The sequence below is a fragment of the Bos grunniens genome, chromosome 20 (genome assembly GCF_055505025.1).
Source record: "Bos grunniens cultivar Pamir isolate PY7600 chromosome 20, Bosgru_T2T1.0, whole genome shotgun sequence".
In the NCBI taxonomy this organism is placed as follows: Eukaryota; Metazoa; Chordata; class Mammalia; order Artiodactyla; family Bovidae; genus Bos; species Bos grunniens.
In genome coordinates this window covers 43,541,413-43,561,871 of record NC_141184.1, presented here as the reverse complement: position 1 = coordinate 43,561,871, position 20,459 = coordinate 43,541,413, and the positions used below count along the sequence as shown (strand labels likewise).

The following is a 20,459-nucleotide window of genomic DNA, read 5'->3' as shown; positions in this document are numbered from 1 at the left end:
CTTTATGTCTTATACCCGCTTTCCTTCTATCTTTGTTTTAAAGATTTTGTCCTCAGATAGGAGACAGACTATTAATTGTCCTCATGCCCACAGATCTCCCAAGCCATCTCCTCCATTGTTGCCTGTATTGTTGGTGGTTCCCATTCAGCATCACTGACTTTGGGCTATAAATGAATTATTTCTAAAAGTGTGTTTTCATTTTCCAAATAGATTGAAAGCTCCATGAGGTCAACACAAAATCTAATCCTCTCTGTTCCTTATACTGACCATCAAGATACAAACTCTTAACAAATATTTCTAGAGTGATTGAAATCAAACCTAAAAAACAGAAATCTGTTGTCTATGGTTTCACAGCTATAAAGGTAACATAAGTAAAATATTTATTATGAAAATATAAACTTAGCTCTTCACAAATATTTACTACTAAAGTGTTTAGAGAACAGTATTTATTTATGGACTAATATCTTATTCAGTTAATGAAGTGCATTTTATAAAAAGTGGTGCTTTAACAATCAATTTCCAATTACTAATCAAGTCAGAATGCTTAGAGAAGTTGGGACAGTTCATTTGAGATGCTCCAGTTGATACCATGCCAGTGGGTTTATAAATAGAGCATATATATATATATACATATATAATGTACAAAAATGTTTTGTTTGAATTCTGTATTTCTTGATGGAACTTGAAATTAAAATGGTATTCACATGACCAAATTAAATCTACCGCAACTATTAATAGTTGGGGGAATATTGGCAAGAAGAGTGTTTTTTTAATTCGCTCTTATTTTAAAAGTATTTTTAAGTAAAAAGGGCAACATCATTTTTAGAGTTTGTTGAAAACTTCAAATATCTAGTCCCCAGAAGCAAGATTCATCATGAGGAATATCTATGGCCTAACCGAGTTTTCAAAATAGTGCCCACATATACCATACTTGTTGAACAAATTCAGATTTATTGAAAGTAAACATTTACATTGGCTACAATGTTAGAACTATTACAAAGCTGAATAAAAGAGGCTTAAGTAGCAATAGAAAGCAAGTGCAGTAAAAAGTGAATAGAGAAAATATTTGGCCTTAGTGATCTTTTGGCAGTATTTACATTATGTACATATTGTTAAATATTTATAGTAACTCTAAGGCACCAAAGGCTAAATAGCAGGTTGCAATACTATTTTGTGCACAAAAGTCAATAAATTTATTGTAAAGAAGGCTGTAGAGTTAAAGAAACATAGGCATGTCTTAATGTTTACATAAAGGAGTGGCTGTATTTTTTAAAATCTCAAATGATACATTAAATATTGGGCAATTGAAGAAATTATTTTCAGGACATTAAATTATGTTGACTATGTAAATAAGCACTATTTTTTACTGACTTGCTGGTAAATGTATAATGTAATCTATTCTTCAACACAGCTTTTTCACACTCATGGATATGTTTTGTCTAAAAACTATTTGAAATTCCTTTGAACTACAAAAACTTATCCTAATACATCAGAGTGTATACAAAATTCCCAAGAAAAATTTACTGGGTAATAATATACATCAAATTTATAATCTGACAAAAATTTAGCAGGCATTCAATGCTAGAATACTTGAATATTCAGTCTGCCATTCTGGTATAGCAGTTGGGTATTTTAATTCTTTAATTGTTAAGAGTGGGCAATTTTTTGCAGCTTCAGGTAAATGGACATAAAATTGACCCATGTAGAAAACCAGTATTAAAGGGAACTAATTATCTTTAAATTTTGCAGATTGAAACCCCTTCACATAACTCACTGGGTGATAACTATGTTATTCATCATAGGTGACTGAAATATCCATATTACCGTACTGTCAAGAGGTACTTGATAACAAAGATCCAGCATGGTCTTGACTGTTTAATTATTTGATCACTTCTGTTTGTAAAATTTTATTTGATCCTTATACTGGAAACCCAATTGATCTTAACAGACATTCTATCATTCGTCCTGAGGTAGTATTATAATGAAGAATTCAGCAGGACAATAGAATAACATATTTTTAAAATGTGCTTCAAGTGCCACCATGAAATCCATATATTTAGATGGCAGACAGTCCAAAGTTGAATGTCCCCTCATGACATACTAAATCGCTATCTGATGAAGTCATTCAAACTTTAACAAGGATGATGAAGTCTTCCTTAGAATTTTCTAAAACACCATGCCCTAAGGCAAATTACGGTATTACAGTATAAAGTACTGTTAAAATTCTTTCAGTGATAATAAAGACTCATAGACTTACATACTAAAAGTTTCCTTTCTTTTAGCTGAGGGGAGAATAATTGAGAGATTTCTTTTCTAAACTCTTAAATTTTTCAATGAGAAATATCACAGCATTAAAATAGCTTGCCTAAGTTTCTTGTATCACATAGTATTTGAGAATGAATTTAAGGAGGTGATACTCTTACCACCTTCAAATCCAATATTTGACTGAGATTTGTTGAGCAACAAAATAAAAATAATTGTAACAGAATACAATTTAAGGCATCAAAGACCTCACCATAATGTATTTTATAGCACTCGGCTATAAGTATATTATTACTGTTTTTCTCTTCTTGAATGTTTGATCATTTTCTTCTCTTCTTAAATACACTGGACAATGACAGAGGATGAATTATTCATAGTGAAATGTTTACAAAATCAGTAACGCAGGAAAAAAAGTAGAACTAATAAATTAAGGCTCTTCTTCCCCTACTTTAAGAATGAAAATAAATGATTGCTTTTGCTCAGTGAGTTAATATTAAGCAGTAATGGCTACATCAATAATGTAACTATTACAAAGCATCAGTGAACAGACTTCAAGTGATTATAGAAGAACAACACAATATCACATATTTGGAATCATCAAATAAGTCAAAAGATAACTTCTTAAAAGAAGTGACTGAATCAAGGCGTGATAATAATGTTTAAACTTCTAAATTTAAAGGACCTGTTTGGATTTTGAAAGCACGATATTCATCTACTAACAGGTATTGAAATTAGATTCTGTAGAAATAAAGATAAGCATCAGTATACTATAGTATTCCCAACATCAAAAGTCCAATTAAAAGACTGGATTTTAGAATACTGATTTAAATATTTACTTTTAGAATATTGGCTTAAAAAGGCTCTGACAGTTTTTCAAAAAAAATTAAAATCTGTCAGTCTGCCTTGCAAAATCATTCAATTGATTATCATTAGAAGACATTATCATAAAAGATGTCTATTATCTGTAATAATTTAGTAGGCATTAAAGCTATCAATTACTTCCCTTGCTCTGTTAGCTGAATCTACTTTCATGCTTAAGTTGATAGTAGAAGTTTGTATTATGAAGTTTTATCTCCCCTAAATAGTCTCCCTTGAGTCCTCCAATCTCCCTTTCCAGTTCAGCTTCTAACACAACACTCCTTACTGATCACTCAACTGTTAAATAAACCCTTACTGGATTGGTGGTTTTTAAATTATGCTTGGAGGTACTACAGAGAGTTTTTGGAGGTGCCTCAGTGGTCCTAGTGGCCAAACATATGCGGTTTCAGGATTTCAATTTCCAAATCCTGCTATTACAGCTTTATATTTATGTCATATATATGAATGTTCCACAAAATTATTTTGAAGAAGTAATTTTTTTACTTTTGTTACTTTTTAAAACACAGTAAAGGGACTTGGGAGACTATGGGAGTCATGGCAGAAAGCAGCAAGCAGTCCTCTTGTCCCACGTAAAGTCTTCAAATATCTGGTCACAGAAGACTGAATAAGATACTGTACCTTGGCCCTGCCATACCAATATTATCCTTCAGTCTGGCCTTGAGTTCAGAGGCACAAGTCAAAACAGATCAATATTTTAAGTGGATCCTATCACAATGATGAATATCCCAACCACTTCAAGTCTATTTTTGCAGAAATAAGTGGCATATCAATTATTTACAATATAAGAAAACAAATGATTAAGAAATGCTTCCTAGATGGCAACCTTTAACAATGAGGATTACCTTTGTTCTCACCTTTTATACCAAAGGAAAATAAGCACAGAATTTATAATATTACACTTGCAAATGAGTGTACATTTAAAATTTTTTCTTTTTAAATACAGTCAGATATGAGCCTTGATTCAGGGTTTGAATGGAGTGGCAGACTCGCTAATTAAACTGCTCTCATGAATGGCCTTATTCCAAAAACATCATGCAGGAAAATAAACACTGTCAATTAAAACTTGTAATGAATAAGAACTCAGGATCCAAAGAAACAGAAACAATTTTGATGAGCACATGACTCGAAAAGAGAATGCTGAGAGCTGGTGTTACTGTTCTCTGTAAACGTATTCATATTCTTTTAATATAAAAGAAATTTCAAAGTTTGTCTTCTTTCTCAATATGAAAAACAAACTAAGCACAGATCTTAAATGAAAAAATATAAAAAGGCTGGTGTGGTATAAATAAATGTAAAAAACATTCCATTGTAGGAAATAAAAATATATATACTGTTTGGTTAAATTCAAGGTCTTTCTTTTAAACATATGATCATTCAAATACAGATTTAGTCCACCAGGGGTGTCTACATACCCCAGATTACAACATTATAACATTATAAAGAGTTTAACTGAAGGGAAAATTCTTTAAACAAATAGAAAATTTGTTTGCAAATATTTTCAGTGAATGAATGGTGATGAATTTGGCTCATATCTTGCTTTATGTCCAGAGAGAATATCATTTTCTTACTGAATATTATTTTCTTTCCATTGAATGAGAACAGAACTGTGGAGCTATGCCATCTTTGTTGTTAAAATACATATATGTGTAGATGCACACATATATGCACAATCAGACATTTGATGCATGAATCTATAGATACGTATATTACATACTTTTAGGCAAAGCACTGCATCTAAAGACCTAATTGTTTTCATATAAGGAAAAATAACAGATTAGGAAACATCCTTCCCCAAAACATTCGAACTTTCATACTGCTAATTATATAGCACATCAGAATGGGCAAACATTATACTTTTTGCAAAGTCTCTTACAGATTTAGACGCCATTATAAAATGCTTTCAATTCTCTTTTGGTACCCTAAGATGTCGGTATATAATATTAAATTTCCAATTAGAGAGTTTAATATAAAAATATCAGCACAAAACTGTTTTTTCAATCTGTTTATTGTGTGAGGAACCCAAACTTCAGTTTAAGTGCTGTGTAATTTTATTACTAGATTCCATAACCCTACAATTGATAAATTATATACCATTTTAGGTATTTAATGATATACTTAGAAATACTAAGAAAAAAATCAGTATTCAAAGGATTAATTTTGTTTATAATAACAATAAATTATTTTATCATCTTCTTCAGTTCAAAATCCAGCTTTGAACCCGAGGAAGGCTTTCAAATCATGTGAATTAAATGGTGGTCCTCTAACCAGTAGCAGTTTGATTACCAATTACTCGAAGGATCTCTTTGTGAATGCCTCCTTCTTGCGTGTTAATATTTGCGTCTCCCACTTGGCCATCTTCATAGCTAAAACACAAAAACATCAAACATTCAAAAAGATGAAACATTCAAGAACATTTTGAGAGCACTTAAGACAGCTTAGAAATGATCTCTGATACCTAAAGTACTGTCCAAAGGAATCAACAGAAGGACAATTCTCCGTTATATTTAATAACATGATCACATTACTAAATGCAGAAAAGGTCACATCACTAAACACATGATTATTCCACATCATGCCCTGATTTGCCCCTTCATTTTAAATTTTAACCCCCCATAAAGCATTGCTTGAATGGAGGAAGCATGCCAGTGTCTCTGGCCCTGTGAACACTTCCCTCAGCAGTTGTTATTTGAAGCCTGCTGAGAAAGAACATACTGACTTCAGTTTTATGTTCCTTGGTTTCTTGACTTCTTTGCTCCATTACTACTTCAATTATTTCTTTATTTTCTGATCAGTAACACTCTCAGAAAAATCACCTTACCTTCCACCATTGCTCCTGCAGGATTCTTGCCTTTTAATTACTATTCGGTTGTAATCAGTGCTGTATTTTTTTTTTTCCCTTATCACTGGTTGCTGTATTTAGTCCAACTAAATTAAAACCCTATTCTTATTTATGCTGGTACTACACATAAGAAGCAAGTCTGCCAAGTTTAGCTAAGTAGTAGAAGTGAAAATACAACATTAAAAGACTGCGATTACTAAGTCCTTTAGAAAGAAATAATTACATTTTAGATGATAATTCATTTCCTCAAATAAACTTACTTGGGCAATAAGAATTTCCCAAGAATGAATTTTTAAACTTCCATGATAATATTCAGAGTAGAATAAGTAATGAATTAATTTTACTTCATAAAAATGACTTCAAGACAGAAGCTTTAGAGAAGTGGTAATTACTTCAAAATAGATAACCAGGGGTGTAAGCACAGAGTCTCAGAGATTAATGTGTGCCACTGTCTTTTTCCCACCAAACCTAAAATTCTCCTGAAATGGTACAATACAGAAAAACAAAATAAATGACATATAACAATGAGAAGTTAGGTCTTTATATAATCAACTGCTTAAAAACCCAGTGATAACTGCATTTGTATCAAGTTTAAACTCCTAAGGGGGCTTCCTTGGTAGCTTAGATGGTAAAGAATCTGCCTTTAATGCAGGAGACCCAGGTTTGAGCCCTGGGTTGGGAAGATCCCCTGAAGGAAATGGCTACTCACTCCAGTATTCTTGCCTGGAGAACCCCGTGGACAGAGGAGCCTGGCAGGCTACAGTCCATGGGGTTGCAAAGAGTCAGACACAACTGAGAGATTAGCACTTCTTTAAAAAAACTCCTAAGAAATGGCCCAAGGTTGCCTACTTGGTTAATTCTTACTGTGCAAATACACACATACACATATGTATACATAAGGCATTCAGTGGTGAAACATTATTGTGAAAAAAGAATAGGATATATGGTACAAAGCCCAGTTGTAAATATTTTCTCAGGAGATCAAACAATATTCTATCATGTCCGACTTTTTACGACCCTATGGACCATAGCCCACTAGGTTCCTCTGTCCATGGGATTCTCCAGGCAAGAATACCGGAGTGGGTTGCCATGCCCTCCCCCAGGGGATCTTCCTGACCCAGTGGTTGAACCTGCAACTCTTTATGTCTCCTGCATTGGTAGGTGGGTTCTTTACCAGTAGTGCCACCTGAGAAGCCTCTGTTACAAACTAGAGAATGTGTAAAGCAAAACACTTTAGAATTATCCAGATCTAATCAGGTGTTTTGAAGCAAACTGTATAGAAATATATCTTATTGGACAAGTAAAATATGTTAGCCTTGTTTCTGTATAAATTCTGGCTACTCACTGGATCAAGAGTAGGTTGAGCCATCCATAATTCTGAGCAAGGCTGGGGAAGCAACCTGGCTTGCAGGCTCAGCCCAAAGAAGATAATGGTGCTTTACCAAACCAACTGAGCTAGCTCCTCTAGGATACAGATTATGGAAAACTTTTTAAAGAGATTGACAAAAAGAGTATAAAGCAGACACAAAGAAAACCATATTGCTTTGAGAGAAGTGGGAAGAATGGCAGGTCCTAGAATTGTTTTGTTCTTGATGACTTTCCAATTTTAGGTCCCAGTCCACCGTGTAACTCCAGCCTAAATTTCCTCATAGGAGATTATGTCTATGATACTTTGGGTATAGTCAACACACCTACTGTGTCCCCTGTGCTTTGGACACAATGTTGAGTAAAATATTCTCATCTTTATAGATATCCCAGCAGCAGCCTACATCTCTCTTCTTTTTAATTTAAAGTGGATGTTGATTAAAATTTGTCTGTAATACGTCATAATTTCCATTTTCTCCTTAACCCACTGCAATTATTCTTCAGGTCCTACTGCTAAGTTGCTTCAGTCGTGTCCGACTCTATGCGACCCCATAGATGGCAGCCCACCAGGCTCCCCCGTCCCTGGGATTCTCCAGGCAAGAACACTGGAGTGGGTTGCCATTTCCTTCTCCAATGCATGAAAGTGAAAAGTGAAAGGGAAGTCGCTCAGTCCTGTCCGACTCTTCGCGACCCCATGGACTGCAGCCTACCAGGCTCCTCCGTCCATGGGATTTTCCAGGCAAAAGTACTGGAGTGGGGTGCCACTGCCTTCTCCCTCAGGTCCTACTACTATCCCGAAAAATACTGACAACGGTTGCCCATGGCAACCAGAAGACTATATCCACTATGTCCGCAGCATGGGATACAGTTGATGGCTCTTTTTCGTGAAGCTGTATCATCTCTTCCCTCCTTAGTTGGCCCTTTGATAATTAATTCTCAGTCTCCTTCATTGCATTTTCTTCCCTAACCTCCCATTTCAATGCTGGTTTTATTCACAATTCACTCCTCTGTGTTCTTTCTTTTCATGATATGCAAAGAAAGAACATAGTCTTTAGTCTCTCCCACTGTTGTTACTATCAACCACTTGCCGATTCCTAAAACTGTATCTCCAATCCTTACATCTTGCCCTAACTATACACTTCCTACAGAAATCACAGAGGTGGTGTATTTAAAACTGAAATTTAATTTACTAATTCAAAACTGACTGCTCTTTTCTATTCTGTCAGTCTTTAAACTTGAAGTACTACCATCTATCAGGAATAACAGGAAAACCAGTTATTCTTGGTTATGCCATGTGCCCAAATCTAATAAATCATCTGGTTATCTCACTTCCAGTTTCCTACTTATTCTCACTTGCAACTTCTCTCAATCTGACACCATCAACTTCATTTAGGCTTTCACTGGTAAACAAATCTAATGGTAAAGAATTCGATTGCCAGTGCAGGAGATGCAAGAGACTTGGGTTTGATCCCTGGGTTGGGAAGATCCCCTGGGGTAGGAAATGGCAACCCACTCCAGTATTCTGGGCCTGGTAAGTTCCATGGACAGAGGAGCCCAGTGGGCTACGGTCCATGAGGTCACACAGTAGGACACGACTGAGTGCACACACACACACACACACACACACACACACACACTATTCGTCTAATGAGTGATTTTCAAATTGCACGTTGTATACAGTTAGCAGGCTCTGAAATTAATTTAGACTGTGCAGGCTAGCATTTTTCAATGAAATTAGAATAGAGAAGGGCAGTAAGTACCAACCAAGATTGTTCTTTCCCTGGTCCCAATGTCAAATACATTTCTTTTTGTAGTGAGAAACGCTGATCTAGACGATTCTACTAAACATGGTAACTAGTCTTTCTAGCTCTACACTTATCCGCACCATCCCTCCTACAAGACTATTCTCTGCCCTGCTAAAGTGATGCAAATGGCCATTGCTTTACTTGTAAAACAAGATCCAACGTCACTGCCATTCACTCTAGAGTCCTTCCTAATCCAAACATAAATTTCCTCTCCAGTCATGCCCCATCTCTCTCCCCTCACTCTATTTTCCATTCAGATGGAAGGGTTCTCTGTACCCAAATACACATTCACTGACACTCAAAAAGCCTTTGACGTTACAGAGAGGAGGTGAGACTCACATTCTTTAAATAAACTATAATAATTTAGAGAAAGAACATAAGGGAGAAAAGAACAGAGAGCAAGAATGAGAAATTGAGCTGAAAGTATCAGGAAAAATGCTTATTTTTCCATTGTCTGTGAAGCCCATAGGAAATACAACAGTTGAGGGCTGAAGGATAAAATTGATCAAAGGCATTTGGGTGTCTGAAACTATGAAGCATATATAATAATAAAGGAAAACCCAACTACCATTTGAGTTAGTCAACCAGCAGGGCTTAGATACTTGAATTACTAGTGGCATTACAGCGTTTACTATAATATAGCATATAGACTATTTTGCAGTTATTATTATTACTAAGTTGTTAATGTAAAACTGTTGTTTTACGTTAAACATGTTGCAGTTTACCTACATCTAGAAAGCAACAAAATTTTAAAAAGAAATAGAGCAAGAATGATATCAACAGGGAAGTGATACACTTGAGTGGGGGTTTCTGAAGAAGGAAATATGAAATTATCTGCAAGAAGACAAAAATTACTTATGTTATTAGTGATATAAAAAGTGTGGAAGTGTTGGTTGCTCAAGTGTGGGCAACTCTTGGTGACGCCATGGACTATACCCAGCCAGGCTCCTCTGTGTGTGGGATTCTCCATGCAAGGATACCGGGATGGGTTGCCATTTCCTTCTCCAGATGATCTTCCTGACCCAGAGATCAAATCTGGGTCTCTCACTGCATTGGCAGGATTCTTTACCACTGGCGCCACTTGGGAAGCTCATAGCAGCTTTGGGACAGTTTTAAGACTGGTACACATACATGTGTTTTCTGATTTCCTAAATCTGGAATCCAGAAATGGTAGTACTGCTTTTCATTAGCTGCAGGGAGGAGAAATTCACTGTGAACTGAATGACATTCAGCACGTCTCCAAAGTTCCTGTAAGAAATCTGATGCTGTAAGTGCATTGTCTACTTCACAGCCCATGTAGAAATCTCTTGATTAAGTTAGAACATTCAGTCTTTTGTCACTGCTTTCATTCAATATGTATTAAGTCTTTCTGCACAAGACATGAGATTCCCAAACACAGACAGAATTTGCATTTTACTAGGGGAGATAATAGAGTTATGCAGTTAACTGGAGGACAAGGCAGCCTGGGTGAACAAAGAAAGGGCAAGCAGAAGTCACAGTAAAGACAGATATCTTGTCTGACTGGGACGCCGGGAAAGGCCCCATGGAAAAGACCACATAGTTACGCCTGGAAAGGTTGATTAAAGGCTGAACTGGTGAGAAGGCCAAGCACTGGTACTGACTGAGCAAAGGCACGGTGAATGGGAACAACAGTTCCAAGTTTTTTCAAGAAATGGCTTGGAAAATAATTTTATTCAATGAGTGGTTTATATGGATAATTGAAGTCAAGTCAGATGGGCACCATGTTGCAGAATGCCAATTTTTTTGTTTTGTTTTGTTAATAACTATTAGCCTTCATGAACAAGGAATAATCAAACTCTCCTTTTGGAAAAATAATGTGGTATAAATTGTATGATCTTATTAACTGTTGTTAACTCTAAGGTGGGACTATGATGGGTAACTGTCTCTCTTTCAACTTGCTTTTGATTTCAGTGTCTGTACATTGAACAGGTACCACTAACGTAATAATGTTTTTTATAATCTGGCAGTATAAAAAAATAGGTTAGGAGCAATGAAGAAAGCAGAAGCATGGAAAATAACTAGCAATCTTCTGGTGTACTGCAGGGAGTTTACGATACACACGGAAACAAATGTGTTTACAGAAGAAAATCGTGAAAAGATGTACTTGGGAACCGATGACTAGCAAGCAAGGAAAAAGAAACTGAAAGCTACAGCTCAGGTTCCAAGTCTCCTTGATGTATGACGTGAGCAGAGATGGAGGAAGTTGTGAAAGCAGATAGGGGATTTAGCAATAACAGGCTCCACTTTGTACGTAATGATCTGAAAATTAGTCGACTTTGGAGGGGAGGGAAATATCCAGCAAGCAGTTATAAAATTGGCATTTCATTCATTCCTACTTATCTGCCAAGCACTATGCTGGTGAGCTATGTAGTGCCCAGTCTCAAGAGGCATACAGAGTAGTAGTGGAGGAGACAATACATAAAAAGAACAATCCAATCATAGAAACACATCCAAGGTGTTATACAGTAACAAAAAGGAGCAGCACAAAGGCATCAAGAGAAGTTTCTGGGAGGAGGGAAGATATACACTAAGATTTAAACGAGCAGTGGGAATTAGACAGGTAATGTTGAAGAGATAGGCAATAGAGAAAAGAATGAAAGAAAGGATCCAAGCTTAATGAAGAAAGGAAAGAAGAACAGCATGGAGTGCAGAAATTCCAGCATACAGGTCAGATTGCACAGCGTAACATTCCAGGTATGAGAGAGCGGCCAGTGGAAAATGATGGGCCATGCAGCTGGGCATCTCTTCCTCCTTCAACACAGTGGTGTTGAAAAAAAGAACAAAGCATCAAGGAGTCAGTTGGTTCCCTTTGTAAAGGAGACTGGACTTCATCTTATAAGCAGTAAGCAGCTATCAAAGACTTTTAAGTAGGGGAGTGATGTGGCAGTTTCAATCTTGGAAAGAGATCTGGGTTAGAGACAGAGAAATTGGATTTATTACAGACTGGGGATGAAGCAAAGCTCTCAGATCGTATCAGTTTGATGTCACACAGCTTATGTCACTGAGCCATGACTGAATGTCCTGTTGTCTAACTTCATAAATAAGCTGTCTCCTTGCTATGCTCCCATTCAAACACTGTATTTTTTTTGCAAAATCATGGTGCAATGTATCTCTTATTTCTCAAAATAGCCATTCTACAGTTCTTATTTCATAAACTTCTCTTATAGCTACCTTTTTAAGATATATTTCAAACTTTGACCTAAAATAAAAACCATACATATTCTAAAACATTTTCCTTTTTGTGCCCCCTCGCCTTTTTGTTCATTAAAAATTAACTGAAAAGCAGCTGTGTATCATATATCATACAAGCTGATTCAGGGCATGCAGGGCAGTAAAAAACAACAACAACAACAACAATAGGAGTTCTGCCCTTTAAGAGTTAACATATAGCCTCATGAAAGAGTCAGACACAACGAATAAACTGGATTTAAATGGAAGTTCTGCACTGAGCTGTAGGAATACCAGGAAGAGAGGTTAATTTTTATTAGGAGCTTCATGGAAGAGGTGGTATTTGAGCTAGACCTTAAAAAGTAGATTTAGATAGGAATTTCTGAAATTTAGCACAGATATCTGCTTCACTCCAGAACCTGAAAATACCCCACATCTCTTTTCTGCAGATGGTCTGTTTTATTTTGTCCTTTCTGCTCTTAAATTTCTGAACATCTTGAAATGTTTTGAAAATATATACCTTATATTGATATGACAAAGAAAATACAGTAACAGTTCATCTGCAAACCTTCCTGCTCTAAACCAAAGAACCATGGGAGCATTAAACGCTTAGGTGGAAATATCAGATAGAAAGATACAAAAACTGGCAGTTCTTAAAGTGTCCTTGGTCCCGAGTAGCTGAGGGAGAAGATACACTCCCACCTCTGCAAGTTTTCACGATGGCAGTGACGGGGGTAGGATAGCACGGGGTGCCCATGGCTCTAGATGCACCCAATCGATTGCCTTCTCTTGGATTTTATTATTCATTCCCATTTACGGAAAATATCAATATTTTCTGTAAATATAAAATATATTTGATATTTGATCAAATATATTCCAAAAGACCAAAATATCAAGTTTTCCTCTCCAGCTTTAAAATCCCCATTTAGTGTGAAATAAACATTTTTGTTGTATATGACCAGAGCACAAAGTGGTTTTTACATCCCCTGTTTAAGCCCAAATTCTGGCCCTTTAAAAACAGCTGCCTGCTTTCTATATATTGACATTAATGTCTTTGTGCACATGAGTCTCAAGATTAGTTACAAAATCAAGCTTTAGTTTGATCAGTTCCTGGATACTCAAAACTGGCTGGAATCTGTTCTTAAAATCTGAATTACTACATTTTGCCTGAAGCATATATATTTGGTTAAGTTTATTCATTTTTGGAATTTTCCAACAAAATTTTTTTCAAACTTCTTATTCTTCTGTTTTCCCTATCTGATATTGTCCTTTAAATTTTACTTTAAATTTTTTCTGATGCCCTAATCCCTAAAATTTCCCCTGTTTTCCCCTCATTCTCTGGTATTGTTTACTTTTTGGGAAGAATGTGATTAGAATATCACATAGCTGTTTTATTCTCTCCTTCATTCTGGAAATCAGATTAGCATGGAATTTATTATAATTCACTACTTTATATCCTAGTCATCAGGAACAGTTCCTAACTAGAAATCACACAATGTGTAAAATAAATAAATAAAATAAGAACAGAAATTTAGTTTCTGTCTGATTACAGAATATTTGTGAAAACTCATTTTTTCTCAATTTATTTTTTTCCTAGATGCTACTGCTCACTGGGGAGTCACAACACTAGTAGAAGTCTGTGATTATATCTTTTATAAAGAAAGAAACTGATGGTTGTAATTAGAATGTACATTCATTAGTGAATTGATTTTCCTTTTGATGTGTTTTGAATCTTATCAATTTTCCTTAATTAGTCTCTTCTCTCCTGAGGGATGAAGGATGAAATCTCATTTGTGTTTATAACGAAATGAAAATCATTACCTTAATAGAATTTTCCCCATTTGTATTATTTGGAAAATATCTGAGGATACAGAAAGTATTTTCTTCTCTTGTCTTCAGATGGTCTTTCCTCATTTTTTTCTTATGAAATACAGAAATCCTTGTCTCCAGTCAATATCCACATATGTGCCCTACTGATTTAGTTTAGATATAATTTGTGTAAAACTGCAAAGAAATACTACTACTTCTGAGCACTTCCATATCTAAAGTTGTTTATTTAGCTCAACAAATTTGAATTTTAGCATTAACACTAAATGGGGCTTCCCAGGTGGCGCTAGTGGTAAAGAACCTGTCTGATAATACAGGAGACAGCGTTCAATCTCTGGGTAGAGAAGATCTCCTGGAGAAGGGAATGGCAACCCACTCCAGTATTCTTGCCTGGAGAATCAAGGACAGAGGAGCCTGGCGGGCTACAGTCAATGGGATCGCAGAGTTGGACACGAATGAAGCAACTTAGCACACATAACACTAAAAGGAATAGATTAACTAATTAGGGACAGGCTAAGAAAAGGACTCTGAAGTTACTATTCCATCAAAGTTTCCAGCTCACACTCACTGAACAACTTTGTGATTGGAGGTGTCTTATAGAAATTCAATCTTCTAACAATGAATAAGAAGCAATATGAGCAAGAAAGATGAAAGGAAAAAAATATTCAATGACTGCCTTTCATGAGAGACCTGTGCTGTGCTATAACTTCATCTGAATTATAAACTTAAAAAGCAGATGCTTTCCTGGGAGCCTCCAGAGCCATGGAACGCCCTTCTCTACTTTGCCTTTTAGCCCAGGAGGCTGACTGTATGGACTTGATCAATAATTTCCCTTGCCCTCTAGTTTCCCGTAGAGTTTGGCCAATGGAGTGTCCCAGCAGGGCGCTGGCAGAAGGGCAACATCAAGGTTTTGCTTGGTTCCACCCCACAAGAGCCCCCTGGACTGCCTACGTCTCTGAATTGACAGCCATGACTCCTTTCATGGAGCCACGATGAACTAGAAATGTCTCTCCTAACAGGTTTTCATAACTGCTTTCTCTTCTTGCCTTTAGGGACTGGAGGATGTATAACAGCTCTGGTGCTACAAGATCCAGGTTATTGTCCTAGACCTATGATTTCCCAATAACCACACTTTTGTAAGTAATCTAATGTGTATATCTACCTAGATACATATAAGATCTGTATGTATGTATATGTACACTTATATACACATGTATACATACATATGGGGCCTTCCCTGGTGGCTTAATGCTAAAGAACCCCCCTGCCAATGCAGGAGATGTGGGTTTGATCCTTGGGTCAGGAAGATCCCCTGGAGTAGGAAATGGCAACCCACTCCAGTATTCTTGTCTGGAAAATTCCATGGACAGAGGAGCCTGGTGGATGACAGTCCATGGGGTCCCAAAAGAATCAGACGTGACTTAGGGACTAAACAACAACACAGTACATACATACACAGTGGTTAAAGAGACCGTGTTTTTCTTCAAATCTTCTAAGCTATGGCTTTTAAACATCCATGTTTTTCACAGCTTATTAAAATAAAACAAAAACATTAATTTGATGAGAAAATGCTGTGCTGTGCTGTGCTTAGTTGCTCAGTCGTGTCTGGCTCTCTGCAACACCATCTACTTTAAGCCTTCCCGGCTCCTCTGTCTATGGGGATTCTCCAGGCAAGAATACTGGGGTGCCATGCCCACCTCCAGGGGATCTTCTCAACCCAGAGATCTAACCCAGGTCTCCTGCATTGCAGGCGGATTCCTTACTGTCTGAGCCACTAGGGAAGCCATGATGAGAAAGTTAAAGAAAGTGACGTCGCTCAGTCATGTCCAACTCTTTGCTACCCCATGGACTGTAGCCTACCACGCTCCTCGGTCCATGGGATTTTCCAGGCAAGAGTACTGGAATGGGTTGCCCTTTCCTTCTCCAGAGGATCTTCCCGACCCAGGGATTAAACCCGGGTCTTCTGCATTGCAGGCAGACGTTTTACTGTCTGAGCTACCCGGGAAGTCCATGAGAAAATATCTGTTATATTTTGGCAGCTTAAGTGACCAAACAATAATATAGTCACTATTACCTCATTTATGGAGAAGACAGTAACGTAGGATTTTAAGCCTTTACACTTACACAAAAAAGAATCTTGTGCAGACATGATCAGTATTTGGGACGACCCATATCTCTCCATGTTTGTGCAGGTCAGGTGAGGTGATCACTGTAAAGGGAAGAAAAAAATTAAAGAACTATTTTATTCTAAATACTATATCCCTTTTCTTAGAAATCCAAAAGCAAAACTGCATGTACAAATTAACATATGAAAAATGTTTCATCTTATTAAACTATCAAAAAATGTAAATAAAAACAGTGAAATGCCAAGTAGCAATTTTATGTTTGGAACACACTTAGCATAACAATAGGAAGGAAATCACTTTGTATTTATAATGGCAAACAGGTCCTGACTTGGGAACTAGGTAGAAGGTAAGCTAGCATCCTCTACAACTATCAAATGTTGAAAAACCCAGAAGACAGTTAACAGTGGTTACCAAAACTCCCAAAAGAAGAAGAAAAAATGAACTTTTAGCCAAAGTCAGATTTTAAAGCAAGAACAAAGGAAAGTATATGATATTGTAAATCACCTATCAATTTTCTATCCCAAGTTCAGAAAAGAAGAATAATTTCAGTGTAGGAACAAGAAAGACTTCCTGGGTTATCTACTCAGTGCTCAGTTCATCTTTCAGATTTTTCATGGTATTATACATTCAGACACCAACATAAAGAGGAAGGGGTATAGATGAACAATAGAGATGAACAATACTTGATCAGAAAGAGATAATTACTCTTCTGAGATAGCTGCCAAGAATAAAATATAGCACTGTTTGAAACCTTGCCAGTTGTGCTCTTTGTTTTAACCTTTATGATCTCTGTTGTATTTTCCATCTATGCTCTTTGAGATGGTCCTAAGGAAGAAAGCTTTCACTAGTCTATTATGAGCATTTTGTAAACACACTTAAATTCTTAAATACTGGTAAAATTGAGAATAAATGCTATGAGGACTATAAAACTTTCAACTTACCTTCACATAAGGCTATGCATTTTAAGTTACGGCTTTGCAGGAACTGGGATTGCTGTCCTTTCTTCTGTGACTAAATTCCAAAAGAATTTAAAAATTAGAGTAAAAATGGAACAGTCACTCAAGTGAAAAGAATCATCATTAAAAAGTAATCATCACTAAGATAGCACCAGAGTTTTAAAAAATGGCCTTTCTCAACTAGCAGTAATATCCTTGAGTTATCTCTTAATGTCAATCTATATTTGTTACATCACTTAATTTCTGTACATAATCATAATTAAATCACTTTCAAAATAAGTGACCTGAAAATACTTAAAAGTAGCCACAACACAGAATCAGAACTCAAATTTTAGTTTTACTGGAAGTCTAGCATCTCTGTTTAGAGGGAAACAAAGCTGCATTATCTTTTCAAACATTACAATCAATTTTTCTAGATCACCTAACTATTCAAAATCAACCCATTTTTATAACACATTAAGCCACAGAGGTTTCAGAAACATCTCATGTAGAAAATCTGGGGGTTTGTTTTTGTTTTCAGATATTAGCTTAGCTACACGTTTTTTTAAAAAAAATCTAAAGTCACATTATTCATCAGATGGATTTTAATTTGTCCAGAATGCCTGTTTTCTCTGAAATAACAAGGGATTTGTGCTTGCTCTTCTCTATGCCTGGAATGTTCTTTCTTCCAGAGAGCACCATGGCTCATGCACTCATCACTTATTTACTCAACCCAATAAGTTGAGTCAAGGTTCTTTACTCAACTAGAACCTTCTCCGAGTATTCTTTCCCCATCATCCCATTTAACATTCATTCAAGTTCCATCTTCAATCGATAGCATTCAGCATCCTCTTTCCCTGATTTTTATCCAGATTTACCACCATCTGATATTTTACTAAAATAAATATTTAATTAATTTATTAAAGTTTTCCTGGATGTGGACCATTTTAAAAGTATTTTTTGAATTTGTTACAATATTACTTCTGCTTTATGTTTTGGTTTTTTGGTCTGTAGGTACGTGGGATCTTAGTTCCCTGACTAGGGACTGAACCCTCAACCCCTGCACTGGAAGGTAAATTCCTAACCACTGGACCATCAGGAAGTCCCATATTTAATTTATTTATATCACTTAGTAGAATGCAGGTTTCAAGAGGATTTGTCTATTGTAGATTATCACTATAGCTCAATGACTAGGAGATGTCCAGCATTTTAGTAGAAGCTCAATAAATATTTGCTGCATACTGATTGAATAAAGGCATCTGGATGATTATATTTTAGGGTGAGTTTTGTTTCTGTATGAGTAATGCCTAAAATAATTTTGCAGATTTAAAAAGCCTGAGTATTTATCAAAATCTTGCTGGCTAAGAACGCTAGAGTTCACCCATCAGAGACAGTCACCCAAGTTGCTACAATACCTGTGATGCGTTGCTGTTTTTACTGCTTGAAGCCGGCTCATCCTTGGCTGACACCTTCTGCTTCTTGTTCATCCCTAAAAACATTAGCAAAGTAATAATTTAGGGACAAAGCTGTATGATGCAGCTCAAAATACAATCCATCTACACTGCCAAGTTCCACTTTAGGCAAAGGCTTGACAGCATCAAGCCACAAAGGCTCCTGAAGACAAAGGGCTCCTGAAGGATCAGCCACTATGCCCTGAGCAAGGAGGGTGGAAAGTCAGTGGGTTTGGAAGTTCTGGTCAAGTTACAAAGTGGAAAGTACAGTTTGTTTTTCTTTGTGTTGAAAAGAAGGATAGGCTCACCTCTTGCATAAAGTTGATATAATCAGAAAAATTTTAAAACTTGATTTTAAAAGGCTTTTAGGACCAAACTTTCATTCTTATCATCTGGTGATAAGAAAATAGATAAGGGGTGGGAAATAGGAATGATTTAAAAAAGATATTAATACTGCCTCTTCATGAGTGGCTGATATATGCTCAATACCTATAGAGTTTACTATTCCTCCTAATAAAGGAAAACCAAGTCCTTTTGTCTAAGATACTCACAAATCTTACCAGACTCTGTTAACTCCATGGCTTTTTTTACTGTGAAATATTTCAGACAAAATAGAAATAAAATTCCTATCTGTTTAGAATAGGTAGATTTGTAGCTATACTTAAAAAAAAAATGCTCATCTACTATCCTGAAGTTGAGACTCCTGTTTATTGCTGTTTCAATAAAAGGCTTAATGAAAATGGGTAAAGTCTATGGGCCAAATTGCAAATGGTGTGACATTAGCATTTTCCAAAGTAGACATTCCCCCAAAGATACACAAGTAGGTGGAGTCAAGTTGAGAAACAGGCCTAAGGTTTTAGAGACAGTTCTGAAGGAAGTGAAAGTGTAGTAGTCGCTCAGTCATGTTTGATTCTTTGCAACCCCATGGACTGTAGCCCTCCAGGCTCCTCTGTCCATGGGAATCTCCAGGCAAGAATACTGGAGTGGGTAGCCATTCCCTTCTCCAGGGGATCTTCCCAACCTAGGGATCGAACCCAGGTCTCCTGCAATGCAGGCAGATTCTTTACCGTCTGAGTCACCAGGGAAGCCCTATTTGAGGGAAAGGCAGAGGCTATTATATGCACCTCCTATAGCTACAGCCTTCAAAATCAAGTATGGAGGTACTTGAACTTATGGTAGAGGTTCTTACTTTTTATTTTCAGATCAAGGACACTTAAAGAATTGGATGAAATCTATGGATCCTCTTTCCAGATAGATGCACATTCACACAGACAAATTTCACATTCATTTGTATCCCCCCTTTCCATGAACCCATCTAAAGAGTCTGTACACCAGGATATGAAGCAGAAAATCACAGCACTTGTGTTTTTCTTATCTATGCTGAGGTTGCATTTAGTTATTAAACCTGGTTTTATATTACTTTTTTATTGTGTTTGGTTTAGGAAGATTTAGAGTCTGACTTAAGCTGATTTGAATCATCTTCTCCACTGAACTATGTTATTTTCTTTCCTATATTATCTTATTCTTCTGGTATTTATTTTCCTAGTGTTATTTGGGCATATTGTATTTTCAAAGATCACTGCAACAATATTTCTCAACAATATGCTTTTCAACTATGTGACTTCGCTGCTCTTTCATCAGGAAATGGAGTCTAATTCCCCAGCCCTTGAATCTGGAGGGCCTTGTGACTGCTCTGACCAGTATCTGTATATGGAGAGTGGCACCATATGACTTTTGATGCTGAGTCATAACAGGCATACATGTCCTCTTAAGACATGTAC

The 20,459-nt window shown here is 36.4% G+C and overlaps 1 protein-coding gene across 7 annotated transcripts in view; it reads right to left on the bottom strand.

Annotated features, from left to right (window-relative positions):
- Window positions 1-931: 931 nt before the first annotated feature.
- PARP8 (poly(ADP-ribose) polymerase family member 8) overlaps window positions 932-20,459 on the bottom strand; it is a 198,097-nt gene continuing 178,569 nt past the window's right edge. For all 7 annotated transcript variants that reach the window (XR_015149248.1, XR_015149247.1, XM_086362570.1 and 4 more), the window contains 4 exons: window positions 18,643-18,716; window positions 17,234-17,303; window positions 16,291-16,375; window positions 932-5,504 (listed from right to left, as the gene is read on the bottom strand). Coding sequence is in view for 5 of the 7 variants with exons in the window: in XM_086362570.1 (XP_086218696.1) it covers window positions 5,402-5,504; window positions 16,291-16,375; window positions 17,234-17,303; window positions 18,643-18,716 (332 nt within the window). In the remaining 2 variants the exon portion in view is untranslated. The remainder of the gene's footprint in view (window positions 5,505-16,290; window positions 16,376-17,233; window positions 17,304-18,642; window positions 18,717-20,459) is intronic.